This window comes from Ptychodera flava, chromosome 2, assembly GCF_041260155.1.
Source record: "Ptychodera flava strain L36383 chromosome 2, AS_Pfla_20210202, whole genome shotgun sequence".
NCBI classification, from domain to species: domain Eukaryota; kingdom Metazoa; phylum Hemichordata; class Enteropneusta; family Ptychoderidae; genus Ptychodera; species Ptychodera flava.
The window spans coordinates 20,986,197-21,001,391 of NC_091929.1; the positions used below are offsets into that span (position 1 = coordinate 20,986,197).

The following is a 15,195-nucleotide window of genomic DNA, read 5'->3' on the forward strand; positions in this document are numbered from 1 at the left end:
TACTTTCTGTTTTAAGGTAGAATGCGACTCAGGGACAGATATAGAGGCTCATTTTTGAAGCTCTTTGAGTAAGAAAAAATTTCACCATCTTAGTTTTTCGAAAATCGAAAATGTATTTTTCCGAATAGAGTTTGCATGGGGATGGCAGCCATTTCAAATATATCGGTAATTGTCGGGTTATTTGTGTCTCTGTTACCAAATTTTGCACTGTGACCCCTGATTTTGTTTTCGTGATTTGTTGAGAGAATGGTCAAAAGTTTCATCGAGGAAAGTTTGAGCAAAATTTGAAGTTCGAAAATCGAACTTTGACCTGTAGGCCTAGAGTTAACACAGAAATGGAAAACATTTTGAATTGTAAATATTAGTAAATAAAAATGTGTTTCTCTAATGCCAAGGTTTCCACGGTGACCTCTGGTTTTTGGACTCAAGTTTGTGAGAGAAAGGTTGGACGTTTCACTTTAGGAAAGTTTGAGCAAAGGTGTAAGTCCGTCACTTTTGAGGCGCATACTAACTGAAAATGGGTGGTCGTCGGAACTCTGCAGTGATAGTCGAGGGGAGAGGGTAAAACATTGTGATCATGTCAATGGGGAATTTGAATTTATTTTGGATATTGAGGGGGTCGAAAAAACCCCCCAAAAAACAAGAGTTCCATCGCGTTTCCTCCAGTCCCCCCACCATCATTTGTGAACGCAGCCTCAGAGTAACATAGAATTTTCCAAATGACCGTCTGTGAAACCCGGCATGCTCCGTTTGGAGTATCGGTCTTCCTATATGCATATTTTCCTTCTTTTGTTGAAAAAGGGTACTCAAATTATCGATATTGCAAACGCAAGCATTGCATTCATCATTCAGAGTTATTGTTGATAAATTAATACCGTATCTGTAACATCAACGTTTAACGTCATCCGCTTCTGGGTCTGGCCACCCCTTCAGACACATGGTTTGTACTTGGTACAGCTGGGCTGTCATTTGCAAAACCTCGTCATTCACATGATATCATTTTCTCATATCAGTCTTTCTATCTTTTTTACCGCGTATCCAATCACATTCTCGCACCTCTCATAGACTTGAAAGAAGATGGCTGGCTCGGAAATTCAAGTATTATCTGAAAACATCAGAAAGAAGGAATTTTGACGCAAATTCACTGACGACTGTACAGATTCGTTCGTACGGACGTTGTTTTACCGTCACGGTTACGTCCATGGTAGTCCAGGCATGGTTCAAAATAAGCACAACGCACAAGTTGCGACATTTTGGTGTGACATCCCACAAATTTACTGCATTTGGTCGTACTGATGTATCACTTCCCCACTCCCCCAACACAACCAGCAAAGGGAGTGGTAGGGCTATTGAACCGCAGCAAGTATCACTCCTGAAGACTGAACACTAACTTCCGGTAATGGCGGCTCCCAGGAACACGGATGCCCCACGCTCAATGTTTTATGGAATGCGATCGACATGTTTTAACAAATACCAAACCCCAGAAACGACAAGGTTAGTGTTGTATAGTGTTTAGTCTTCAGTAGTGATAAATTAGTACGACTAAATGCAGTAAATATGTGGGAATTCACATCCAGGTGCCGCAACACGTGCGTTTATTGCGCTTATTTTGGACTCGGACTCGCCTTCACTCAGCATTGTAGCTCTACTGTGAGCGAGATCGCAAATATCAAAATTCACCGACCGCCTCACCGAAGAGCTACAAGTTTTTTCACCTACCAGGGCTATAGTGTTTGCTGCAGTTCCGTAGACCTTTCTCGACAGTCTGTGTAGAAGGGAACGATGGCAGATGAATGACTAGAGCCATCGAAACAACTTCGAGCAGCTATGCCTCGGAGCGACCAATTTTGTGTCTCGTTCAGTTCAGAGATATTCTGGCCGGCTAGACTTACAAGTGCGAAACTGATTTAATTATGTACCTAGGCTACATGATGAACGGTATATGAACGATCATACAGCTACAGAGAAAAGACGCTGACTGTGTGGGCTGCTGTCCTTTGCATGTATTAATAGATGATAAAACAAATTACGTTATTTTTACATTTTTGGCCACACACTTTTCTAAATCATGTATTCATCAATATTGGTCTTTGACTAGTTTGAGTCAACTTCCATGGACGTTATTTCAGTCATGCCAAATTAAATGTGTTCTACAGGATATTGAAATGCATTATGGGTAAAAAATCACACTTCTCACCACAACAGGTGTTGAGATAATGATCCAAAATAAACAGTGTTAACACAAATGTTATCATTACCATGGCAGAAAGTTCTGTTCGTTCATTTACCTGCCTAAACTCATGCATAATTCCTGTAGAAGTCTGCCATATTGAAAATTAGGTCTTATTGCGAGAGAGTATTATGACTAAAACTTTCATGCCACTTAGGTGGCAAAATCGTATTTAACCTACTGAGAATTATGCTGTTAATAATAATAATAATAATAATAATAATAATAATCTTTATTGCCAGTCGATAAAAGAATCGAGAGGAATGTGCCTTGGCGTTGCTAAAATCACTTTCACACAAAAAACTATCAACATATAAAAGGCATAGCACACTACCACATACAAAGCTAAAAAACAGACTTTTTAGAAGTTACTACAATCGCACAAAACTCATAAAAACTCAGAATGACATCATTAAAACAAAATCTCAAATACGACAGTTTTGAACTGCTCTTGGAAAGAAGCTATGTAAAACCGGTTAGTTCTACATTTAAAAGACCTGAAACGTTTCCCCAAAGGAAGCAGTTTGAAAAAGTGATGTGCCGGATGAGATATGTCATTGATGAATTACAATGCACAGTACGACAACATTCACATAATTTTTTTTTTCTCTACACATCAGACAATTTGTTTCCTATTCATTGTTAAGCCAGAAACTGACCATAATACCTATCCTTTGTTTCAGAATTCTCAACAAATATTTTGAAAGTTCACTCATGAAAAGATGAATCGCATTCTTCAGAAATCCCAGTGAAGTCATTTGTTGGTGAGGACGTTGGCAGATAATTTGTGCCCGGATAAGAACCGAAGTTGAATGAGGATTCGTACAAGGGGAGAGTGTTTGTTTCAAAGGCGTGTGGCGAGAATTTCAAACTGGAGCCACTTTCAACATATTCAATAAGGATCACCTGAACGAAAAGTAATTTTGCTGCTGCGGATTTATTATGACAACCAGTATGAATGATCATCTCAAAGGTCATATCAAGACACCCACAAAGAAAAATCCATTTCTCTGCAAAGTTTGTGGCAACAGCTACGCGTGGAGTGGAACGCTCAAAGATCACATTGTAACATATACCGATGGAATGCAGTTTTTTTGCATTGTGTGTGGCAAGAGTTATCAAAATCTAAGAGTCGTTCCAACCGGGACACATACAAATGTAAAGCCAGTCACCAACAAAGTGTGCAGTACAGGGTCTGCACTGAGTGGAATTCCTGAAGGTCAAATCAGGTCAGTCAAGGAAAAGCCAATCGCGAGCAAAGACTGCAATACAGGATTAGCACAAAGTGGAACTCCTGGAGGTCATATCAGGTCATATGTAAATGAAAAGCCAGTCGTCAGCAAAGACTGTGATACAGGTTTAGCACAGAGTGGAACTCCTGAAGGTCACATCAGGTCATATGTCAATGAAAAGCCAATCGCAAACACAGTCTGCAGTACAGGGTCAGCACAGAGTGGAACTGCTACAGGTCACATCAGGTCAAATGAAAAGCCAATGGTCAACAAAATCTCTGGTAGAGGAGTTGGACAGAATGAATCTCTTAACGATCACATCAGAACACATACAAATGAAAAGCCATTTGTCTGCCTAGTTTGCAGTGAGCCCTTTGAAGCAAAACAGAATCTTGAACACCACATGTTGACACATGGAGATAAAACAACACTTGCCAGCAAAGAGTGCGATGAAAGTCTTTCATCAAATGAGAAACTCGAAGATCAAACTAGGACACATGCAAATGACAAACCATTCAACTGTGAAGTGCGTGGTGTGATATTAACGAACAGTGAATCTCTCAAAGTTCATGTCAGTACACATGCTAGCAACAGGCAGTTTCCATGCAAATTTTGTGACCAGAGTTTCAGACGTAGTGATCTTCTGAATGTTCACATGAAGGAACATACCAAGGAAAAACGGTTTGTCTGTGAGGTGTGCGGCAGGGGTTTTACACGGAGTGACCACATGAAAGCTCACATAAGGGAACATACAAATGATCCAGCTTTCTTCTGTGAAGTGTGCGCCAAGCCTTTGTTTCGGCGTGATCGTGTTATAAGTCACATGAAGACACATACAAATGACAAACCATTTGTCTGTGAAGTGTGTGGCAAGTGTTATAAACAGCATGGATCTCTTAAAATTCACGCCAGGACACATACAAATGAAAGGCCATATGTGTGTGAAATTTGTGGCAGCAGTTTTTCACAAAGCACAAATCTCAGATCTCACATCATGGCACATACAAATGAAAAATCATTTGTCTGTGAAGTGTGCGGCAAAAGTTTTGTTCGGAAAGATCAACTGAAAAAACATAGCAGGATACATACAAATGAAAAACCATTTGTCTGCAAAGTGTGTGGCAAGAGTTTTGGGCGGAGTGATTTTCTTAAAGTTCACAGCAGGTCACACACAAATGAAAAACCACATGTCTGCGAAGTGTGTGGCAAGCGTTATGTACAACGTTGCTCTCTCAAAATTCACATCAGGACACACACAAATGAAAAGCCATTCGTCTGCAAAGTATGTGGGAAGGGTTTTACCCAGAGTGCACCTCTCGTAGTTCACATCAGGACACACACAAAGGAAAGACCATATGTCTGCAAAGTGTGTGGTAAGAGTTTTGTACAGGGCTATCCATACAAAGTTCACATCAGGACACATGAGAAAAACCCTTGAGTCTGCTTGAGTGTGTGACAGGGGTTTCACACAGAATGGACAGTACACACCTCAGAGAGACATATTCTGACTTTCAAATTTTTATAGTTCTTTTCTGATCTACCACTTGTAGAAGCTCATTTTAGAGGTCTTGGAGTAATAATTCTTACCGTCTTAGTTTTTCAAAAATCAAAAATTGCATTTTTCCTTGTAGAGTTAACACAGGAATGGCAACCATTGTGAATTTTAAACATTAATAACTTAGGTAATTTGTTTCTCTTGAAGTTGTACCAAAGTTTGCATAGTGACCTCTGGTTTTTACACTGTATTTGGTGAGAGAATGGTTGAACATTTCAGTGAGGAAAGTTTGAGCAAAAATGTAAGTCTTTCACTTTCGAGGCACATACTACCCTTAAGGTAATATGCACCTCGAAAGTGAAAGACTTAAACTTTTGCTCATACTTTCCTCAGTGAAACTTTGAACCATTCTCTTACCAAAGCAAGAATAAAAATCAGGGGTCACCGTGCAAACTTTGGTACTAGAGAGACAAATAACTTCAGATTTCTCGATATTTGAAATTCAAAATGGCCACCATCCCTGTGTTAACTCTATGAGAAAAAATAAAATTTTCGATTTTCGAAAAACTAAGACGGTGAAAACTTTTCTTTCGCCAAGAGCTTCAAAATGAGCCCCCACAAGTGGTAGGTCAGAAGAAAATTGATAAAATTTGAAGGCCCGAATTTCTGTCCCCGAGGTGCGTTCTACCTTAACTATGCTTGTGTCTATGGTAGATATTTCAACTCACAATTTTATATACACATAGCAGTTGTAGTTATTTAAATAGGTTATTGCTATATGCTACATTGATCTACAGTGGTTCTGAATTTTGTGGTTGTATTAATGTCCAATTCGTTTACAAAAATGTGAAAACTGGGCATGTATGACTGTAATATTTGATGTGTAAACATATTCATTGTAAGAGATGGTATTTTCTCAAAGTATATAATCAAGTGTGAAAATGTACATGCGAGAACAAAATATGAAAATGTTAAAACTTTGGAACTGTTATTTCAATTGCTTTGATATTTTAGAATGTCTTCTTCCCATAACTGCTTTATGTTGGATTTTTTTCAAATAAACAATATAATTTTTGAGAAACCTTTGCTCTATAACCACTTCAACCAGTCAAAGTTGATTAGGAGACTAATTAAGCTGTTGGACCAAAACAATTCTGGAAAACATCAAACATACAGGTAAGGGGCCAGTATCTGTAAGGTTAATGATTTTTTTTATTATATCCTTATTCTTATGTCAACTGCAGTTTCTTGTTCAACTACCAAAGCATGTTGGGATACACAGTATTCAGCAGGTCATCTCAGCTTTTATATGTGCTATTGATGACAAGTTAATTCTGGTCGGGATTGGAATTCAAATGTAAACAACAATAGTGCACTTAATGAGTGCAGATGATTTGTTGACAAGCTAAATACTTGGTGTTTCAACATGCATCATTCTGGGCGAAGAAAAACAAGAACTTGAAGTTGACATAAAAAAGTGAAAAAGTCGTCGAAAATTACAGGTTAGATGTAGGTGTTTGTGATAACTGCAATTACTTCTTGTACTGCTCTGCAAAGACTTGAAAATAAATTCAGAAAAAGCTCGTAATCACATATTTTTCTTCTGATATTTTTTTTACAAAAGGTGCAATAATATAGTACATGGCATGCACTAGTAGTAATAATGGTGGAGAAAAAGAATTGTTCAGCAGATAATTTTAGCAAAGCTAAATTATTTATTCAATATTTTCATAAACCAGGAAAATCTCCTTCTAGTTGCATTGTTAGTGACGACTTGGAGTCTAGGTTTAACAAACTCTCCACAATAATAGAGGCATAACATGTGTAATGTTAACGGAGCAAATTCTGAGATATGCGCAACAAATAATTGTTGTGCGGAAATATGTGTTTGCCACAGTTTCTAAAACGAATCCAATTGGCTAAAGCAGAAGTGGCAATTCGGAGAAAGAATTCAATTATTCTTCCTGGTCTTAAATGCACTTTGCTGAATTTGCCAGAGTTGCTAGATTTTGATAATGATACAAATCCCCAGTATATCATATCAGGGGTCTCAGTTTATGCATGCGACATTAACATATTAATGAGATTTAAATCAGGGAAGCGTAGCTACACGGGTAATCCCCTAATCTCTGGCCTATCACATTACTCATTACCCAACATTACTTGCGTAGATAAACAGAGTTGTCGTGTGGAGGGAATTTTCAAATTAATACTATTCGCTTGCTGCCACTGCCTGAGCTAGCTGTGATAAATATCCCACCTACCCTACTTCTAACTCACTAGAATTCCCTTTGCAGCAAAGGGAATTCTTTCCTCTTGTCTTTTTTTGGAGGAAGGAGGTTGTATTTATTCACAAAACAAAACCTTGACGGCAGCTGTGCTATACCTTGACTGTTATGGCAACAAACGAGTGGCGCAACTTATCCTAAAATCTATGCGCCCTCTATCGTTAACTAGTAGCTGTACCTTTTGATGATTTTTTTCAGGTATTCCTTTATATTTCAATTACCAGTTCTTGTCCTACTATCCAAAGCATGTTGGACACATAATTATGCTTGACATCACAACGTCTATAGATTAAATGAAAACCGCCTTGTTATTGTTTACGTTTAAATTCTAGTGCCAAATAGAATTGGGTGTCAGCAATAATTATACATACGGTCTGTTCAAGTACAGGCTGAGTTGACAAGCTCACCACTGTGTATCTCAACATGCCGTGAGGAGTAAAATGAGAAACTGCAGTAGACACGGAAAAAAATGGGGAAAGCGGCCGAAGGTACAGCGGCTGCCCTTCAACCTACCACGCTAACAAAAAGGCCTACAAAATTATTAAAAGAGTGGTCCCTACCGCACACTTCAGCTACCATATTACAAAAGTACCCCAGCTCCCTCCACATTAACGGAGTTCCGACAAGGCAGTACCTTTTTTCAAAAGTTAAAGAACCCGTTGTTGGTCGGTCGAAATTTTCACTGAAAAGTGCCAGTTCGCATTGCACAACGTGATATATCAAACATATTTTCAAGGCTACGAACATAGAAAGATATCGATCAAATTTCACCTGCATTACTCAAAAAGCCGTTCATTCCATTGGGTTGGGGAAAGAACAAGAAAATGCTGTTGTAATATTGCAATTTGTTCAGTTTCTAAAAAAAAAATCCACAATGATAAGTCATATTTGATTAAAGAATTGGAAAAAAAACACCACCACGCTTATTTTCAAGATAAAACGGTGTTACTTGCAACGGAAATTTTCAGTGGAAGTTTTTCATGAGCTGAACAGATTAATGTTTCTTTGTAACTTGTATCTCAAAGTGTACATTATGAATATGTGTAAATAAACGTATTTTATTATAATATATAGTAAATGGTGATACGTTCGATTTTGGCAAGTCTAGACCAAAAGGTAGTCTGGTAGGTACCGGGGTAAGGCCAGAAAATATTCAAGTTGTCTCTTCTCTGCGGGCACATGTGTAGCCGGTAGCTTTTTTGACAAGCCTGATACAGAAAAAATGTTGTTTAGGCTTATAAGAAGACAAAAAAGGGACGAATCGGAATATTTATATATTTTCCTTGAAACATAATATTTCTGTCATCTCAAGAGCTCTCTGAATTTCTTTGAGCCTCGGGGACAGATATTTGGACTCCCAAATTTTTACTATTCATGTATGGTCCATTTCATGTAGAGCTTCATTTTTTACCGTCTTAGTTTTTCCAAAATCGGAAATCTCATTTTCCCCATAGAGTTACGACAGGGATGGTGGCCATTTTGAATGTCAAATATCGGGAAAGTTATGAAAATTGTTTTTCCGGTACCAAACTTTGCAGGTTACCCCTGATTTTATAAGTCTTGATTTGGAATTAGAATGGTTGAAAGTTTCAGCGTTAAAGGGCGGGCAAACTTTTACTCTTTCAATTTGGAGGCGCATACTACCTTAAACTAATACCTGACATCGGGATGTTCATGTTACTAACTCCAGAATAGGTCGGTTAACATCTACTGGCAGAGTTTGTCATGCATCAGTCACCTGCAATCTAAATATGCCCATATATGGTCAAAGGGGCGTTCCTTGGTATTCAAAATGCCCATGTGAGGGTGCTGTTTTTAAAAAGCGGCCACTCACTTAAAATCTGTGATTGGTTCGATTTGGCTTACACTGATTAGCGGAACGGAATGAGCGGAACGGAACGGAACGGAACGGAATAGCCACACAAAAAAGAAAAATAGTTTCTCTTAATTAGAGTCCATTTTTTTTTCGTTCACTGAATTTTGGAGCGGAACGGCATGGAATTTCGGATCTAAAACAGAAATTTGGATTTAAATAAAATATCACTTTTCAACCCTTAAAGTAATGCATCTGTTTTTCGAAGTTTCTCTTGCCGTGATGAAAATCGTGAATAAGACCACTAATAAGAATTTATTCCATAGAAAACACACTTCGGGAACTGTGGTAGAACAAGTACAATAAATCAAACATTACACATATAATTAGGCAAGACTGCTCCCGAGACTGCTGCTGGGAATGAATAAGACTACTGGACTGAAGCTATAAATCAAATCTGAAACTACACCTGAATCCAAACCTCACCCTGGATATCGCATCTGCTGGAGGATGCTATGGCTACCATGAGGCATGTAAGATGACGCACAGGCCACAGTCGCTCGAGAGTTATTCAGCTCTGGGACTAGTCGCCCCATAGACAAGTATACAGAAGCGAGAATACCTCAAGTCTGGAAACAGAATGACTATTTCGTATAGGGATTTTGCCACCATGTCAACTTCGATGTTCGATTTTACTGTGAAAAGTAGCAAGTTCATCTATCATGTAACCGTCGACCGTTCCCTATCATTCTCAAAATTCATACCTGGTACTTGATTTGCTTCACAAACGCTCGTTTCGTGTGATTTTCGGCCGAATTCGACGGACACGTCGCTAAAACATAAGCGTGAGCAACATTCCGGTCACCTCACAGTGGACGTTGGGCACCTCCACTTTACTGACGTTAGCGCCGCGTACCCATGAGGGGTGACTGGAAGGTTGTTCATGCCTTATGTTTTGGCGACGTGTCTTCTGAACTCGGCCGAAAATCACACGAAAATTCATACCTGATACTTCATCTGCTTACAAAATGCTCATTTCCTGTGATTTTCGGCCGAGTTCAAGAGACACCTGGCCAAAACATAAGCGTGAGCAACATTCCAGTCATCCCTCATGGGTAGGCTGCGCCAACGTCAGTAAAGTGGAGGTACCCAAGAGGTGACCGGAATGTTGCTCACCCCCAGGTTTTGGCGAGTTGTCCGTCGAATTCGGCCGAAAATCACACGAAACGAGCGTTTTTGAATCAGATAAAGTATCAGGTATGAATTTTTAGAATGGTAGGGAACGATCGACGGTTGCATGATAGTTGAACTTGCTAATTTTCACAGTGAAATCGGACACGGAATGTGACATGGCGTGGTTTTTATAGCCGTTCTGTTTCCAGACTTGAGGTATTTCTCGCTTCTGTATACTCGTCTATGGGGCGACTAGTCCCAGAGCTGAATAACTCTCGAGCGACTGTGCACAGGCGTTCTGTCGAGTGGGTAGTTTTTAAAAATGTAGTTTTGCTACGTTCCAACGTTAAGGCTACGGAAGAGAACGTCCGAACGTAGCATGAACTACACTTTTACAAACTACCCACACAACAGAACGCCTGTGAGGTGGCGGTCTGTGTAATAATTCACCTCGATGGCATGGCGCCTTATTACATTTGGCGCGGAGGTGAAAAAAAGAGGGAGGCGGTGACGGATCGTAACTTCTAAAATGGATACATTGAACTGCATTGCTGATTGTTTGTTCATTGGCGCGGATGCCACTTCTTTTTCGTTTTCTGTTGCCAAGGGTCTGCAGACTTACGGGAGCTAGCACCAGTTGATTTTGGGGATTGTGAAAATGGAGGTGTAAACAATTTATTTTCACCCATTATGACAGCATTTTTTTTCAAAAGCATGCTCGCGAAACAAATTATTTTCTGCACAACTGAAGGCAATGCAATATATTTCATTTGTTGTCAAAATGAAGTGCACGTGCATATGTTTTGCATGTCAAAGTTCATTCATGCAACCTGTAATCTTTATTGCAGAATTTTGCCTATCTAACCACTTCCCACGTTAGAAAATTTTTAAAGATCTCAAAGATCAAAATACTAAGGTCGGTTCTAAACATTCATTTTTGGTAATTCCAGCACCTCGCATCACATTTTTTGCCTTCCTCTCAGGGAAGTGGTAACGTTTCTTTTCTCACTTTGGGGTTTTGCAGAAAATTATTTTATCATTCTCCGTTGGGGTGACAATATTCCCCCTTCCGAATCCTCCAGCCCCCTCCTTCAGAAATCAAATGATTCTCCCCTTAGCATGCTCGGTGAAAAACGTGGGGCTGAAATCAATCTATCGATTGACCAAACAACTAGGTCGAAGGACATCAGTAATACATACAAAAGGCATCGCTTATACTTACATACACAGTCGATCAACGCGTTAACATGAAACTACGGCCGTTTTGCAATTTAAGTCATTCTTTTGTGATCAGTTTTTGAAGGCAGGTAGTGTTTACACCCCTAATTGTCGTTGTATGCCGTACACATGCAATTATTGTTTGAAAAGTATGTTGAGCTATTGCGATCGTACAAAACAGAGTGCACAACTACATGTTGGCCATATAGACACACCCTCTTTTGGGTTGACCACCCCTCCACACTATGGTACTGCCCTCTATAAGGCGTGATTCTCGGGCTACAGGTTAGATTTAAATTTAGATGTAGCTTCAAATTGAAATTACAGCCTCGTTTCCTGTGGTATTTGACATAATTTTCATTTTGGAAACTTCAAAAATTAAGGTGCCTTACTTGTAGAGTTGAATAAATGATATATTTTATTTAAATCAAAATGTCTCTCTTAATTCCATTCTTTTCCGCTCAAAAATTCTGTGGGCGAAAAATGGACTCTAATTAAGAGAAACTAATTTTTTACTTGGTGTGGCTATTCCGTTCCGTTCCGCTCATTCCGTTCCGCAAATTAGTGTAAGCCGTTAAGGTTTTCTCTTTCCATAGTAAATGTGGCAATATTGGAACGGGTGACAGTATACTCTTTAAAAGCGTTTTCGTCAACCTATTATTTTTCATTTTTGTGGAGCACACTCAGATCAACCATGGAGAAAACATAGTATTACATCGGTAAAATGATATGCTTTACATAATCTGCCTCTCCCTCAGCACCCAACACATGAAAATTAACTGTTACACTACATGTTTGGAAACGGACTAGCTGACCGGAACTGATAAAATGTGCATTGTTTATTTTGAAAGAAGCCATGACCAGAAATAGTTGTTTTCTCTTTGACATTCTCTTTGACCTTGCAAAGCTAAACTTGAAGTATGCTTGTGAAAAACCCGTTCAGCATCATGGCAGAAGGTTTTGCAATTTCAGATCACAGATGAAAATATGGTCAGGTGGTGTACTTTCCACTCGAATTCAGTCAGTCATCGTACGTTCAAGATTCCTGTACCCTTGAGTCAATTTCAGAACATTTTGTTACAGCAAATGTAAACTTTTCTAGTGTTTCAGAAAACTGCACTCTTGGCCTAGAGGGCGCACTGTTAATGGAGGCTAGCCATGCCAATAAGTTATTTTCAGTAGATGCTCTGGTATACAACAAAATGCTGACTCATTTGAACTAAAATTTTTGAGATTTCGTGAAATCAGAGCAAGAGAAATAATCATGGTTTGATGTTTTTTCACTATCTCGTTTTTACTCAGTACTCTTTTTAGACAAGACTTTTACTTCATCTGTAAATTTCGTGTGTTCCTTTCGTACGAAATTCAGTTTACGCTACAGTGCTTTATACCTTCATGCTAAACCAAAGCATATAGTTGTTTCTGGGAATCTCCCACAAGACATGAACGTTGTCTATCTTTCTCATTCACCGCACAGTCTCGAAAATTGTAACATCTATTGTCAACAAAAGTCGCATCGTTTTATCTACATACAAATAGCAAACACATAACATAAACTATTCTGGATAGTGTACCGCTATGATGAACAAACTCGATTTATAGAAGTGGCCTTCCTTCTTAACGAGAGAGAGAGAGAGAGAGAGAGAGAGAGAGAGAGAGAGAGAGAGAGAGAGAGAGAGAGTATACCAGCAATAAGTGCAATGTAATATACATGTTGCACGCGATAGTGGTGCCATGGCATATAATAATAGTCGATACGCAAAGAGAAACGAATATTACATCAATGTAATACTTTTACATCTAGTCTCGCAAAGGACTTCACAAATCTCTCTTTTCTTCTCAACCTCAGGGCTGGTTAATGTCGACGCATTGTTATAATTGTAATACCCATAATTGCTGTCACAATCCGTTATACAAATCGTTACTGCATGGCTAAACTTCAAGGGAGAGAGAGAGAGAGAGAGAGAGAGAGAGAGAGAGAGAGAGAGAGAGAGAGAGAGAGAGAGAGAGAGAGAGAGAACATTTTACAGAATGTGTTCTTTTGCAATTTAAAGAGAAGAATGGCAGACACGTTTTCATTTGGGAGGAAATCATTAAAGTATTATAAATATTACAGCGGTCTTTAAGAAAGTCCATGTTCTTTGAAGTTTGTATTGTGTTGTCTTGACGCCGGTTTGTCAATCAAATCTCTTGAACTCAGTGATCACATTTACGCAGTATAAGCTTAATTCGTGACAAATCGCAGAAGCACCATCTGGTATGCGACTCGAAAGTGTAGGACTTAAACTATTGTTCAAACTTTCCATGGGGAACCTTTCAACCATTCTCTTACCAAATCAAGAATAAAAATTGGGGGTCACCGCGCAAATTTTGGTACTAGGGAAAGAAAAAATATAACTCAAGATTTGCCGATATTTAAAATTCAAAATGGCCGCCATCCCTGTGTTAACTCTACGGAGAAAAATAATATTTCCGAATTTCGAAAAAACTTAGGCGGTGAAAAGTTTTCTTATACCAAGAGCCTTAAAATGAACCCCCACAAGTGATATCAGAAAAGCTTTGTAAAAGTTTGAGAGTCCGAATTTGTGTCCCAGAGGCGCGTTTTGAATTTATTGATATTGAAAATAGAAAAGAGAAATAGGGGTACATTTCAATATGCAATAGATTTTAGCTTACCAGACAAATCAACAACAAAAAATCTATTGAAATGTTATTGTTCTTAACAGGTTTTCCGCGATTTGTCACGGGTTTACATCCCCTCCCCCTCGAATTTCGTTTTCTTTTGAGCTGAAAGGATCCTCCATCTCCGCGATAACGCGTTCTCATGGCTAAGTTTATGAGAGCGCCATCATCGGATGACGCCAAGGCCGCAAATGATCATTTGTTTTTGTTTTTCACGATCTCTCAAATTGCAAGGGCGCCACTGGCGGCAACTCCGGCTTCTTCGTAGGGAAACTTATTCAATGACGTAACCCAGTAAATACCTTCGCTTTATATGGGAATGGAACGCCAGGCACCCGCCTATTATGGCGACCCATACCAGAAGGAAATAGTCCGCGGCACTTGCCATATATGCATACCGTAAAGCGGGAGCAGTTTTCGCTTTGCCTGCTACCAACCACACCCCTGAAACACTTACTAAATCTATGAAGATGCACACTAACATCTTTCCCCGAATCTTTCCCGGTAAATGATTCCCGTAAACGAAATTTATGTGAATGTATTTATCATAAGATGGCTTCATGTATTTCATTCTGTCAAATAAACGTCAGGCACTTTCGAGGCGAAATGGTGAAAGGCAGTTCCTACCGTTGTATAGAATTATATAAGATTGTGATAAAAAGAATACTGTGTTGTAGTAAACATCAAAAATGAACCCCTTTTTCGAAGAAACCTGCCATGGTTTGTGTAATTCTTGATGTGTCTTCAGTGACTTGAAACAATGCCGATGATAATTACATATATGAAGGTCGCGTGAGAGCGCCAGTTAATTTTGTCGGCTGAAATCGTATGGAGAACGGAACGAAGCACTTTTCAACAAGTCAAACGTTGCAATAGTACGTGATGTATACGCTTTTGCAAGAGCAATTTGAACTCCCGGAGAAAGAGCGCATCTGCTTGTAGAGAAGTGCCTTGATGGGGGTGCAGAGTGGGACGGTTGACAAAAGGGAGGATCGCAGAAAACAGTGTCTGACGTCATGGTGCCTATAGCAACTGGGTCCCACGTGCCATTGAAATTCTTGAGT

The 15,195-nt window shown here is 39.2% G+C and overlaps 1 protein-coding gene across 2 annotated transcripts; it reads left to right on the plus strand.

The window, feature by feature from the left end:
• The first annotated feature begins 950 nt into the window (after positions 1 to 950).
• Positions 951 to 6,550, plus strand: LOC139116744 (oocyte zinc finger protein XlCOF6-like). 2 transcript variants are annotated; one of them, XM_070679387.1, is made up of 2 exons: positions 951 to 1,153; positions 2,914 to 6,550. In XM_070679387.1, the coding sequence occupies exon 2, from the start codon at positions 3,173 to 3,175 to the stop codon at positions 4,898 to 4,900; it is 1,728 nt and encodes a 575-aa protein (XP_070535488.1). In that variant the 5' UTR covers positions 951 to 1,153; positions 2,914 to 3,172; the 3' UTR covers positions 4,901 to 6,550. The 2 variants fall into 2 exon arrangements, with proteins under 2 accessions (XP_070535488.1, XP_070535479.1); XM_070679378.1 differs by having other exon boundaries at positions 985 to 1,494.
• Positions 6,551 to 15,195: the final 8,645 nt, after the last annotated feature.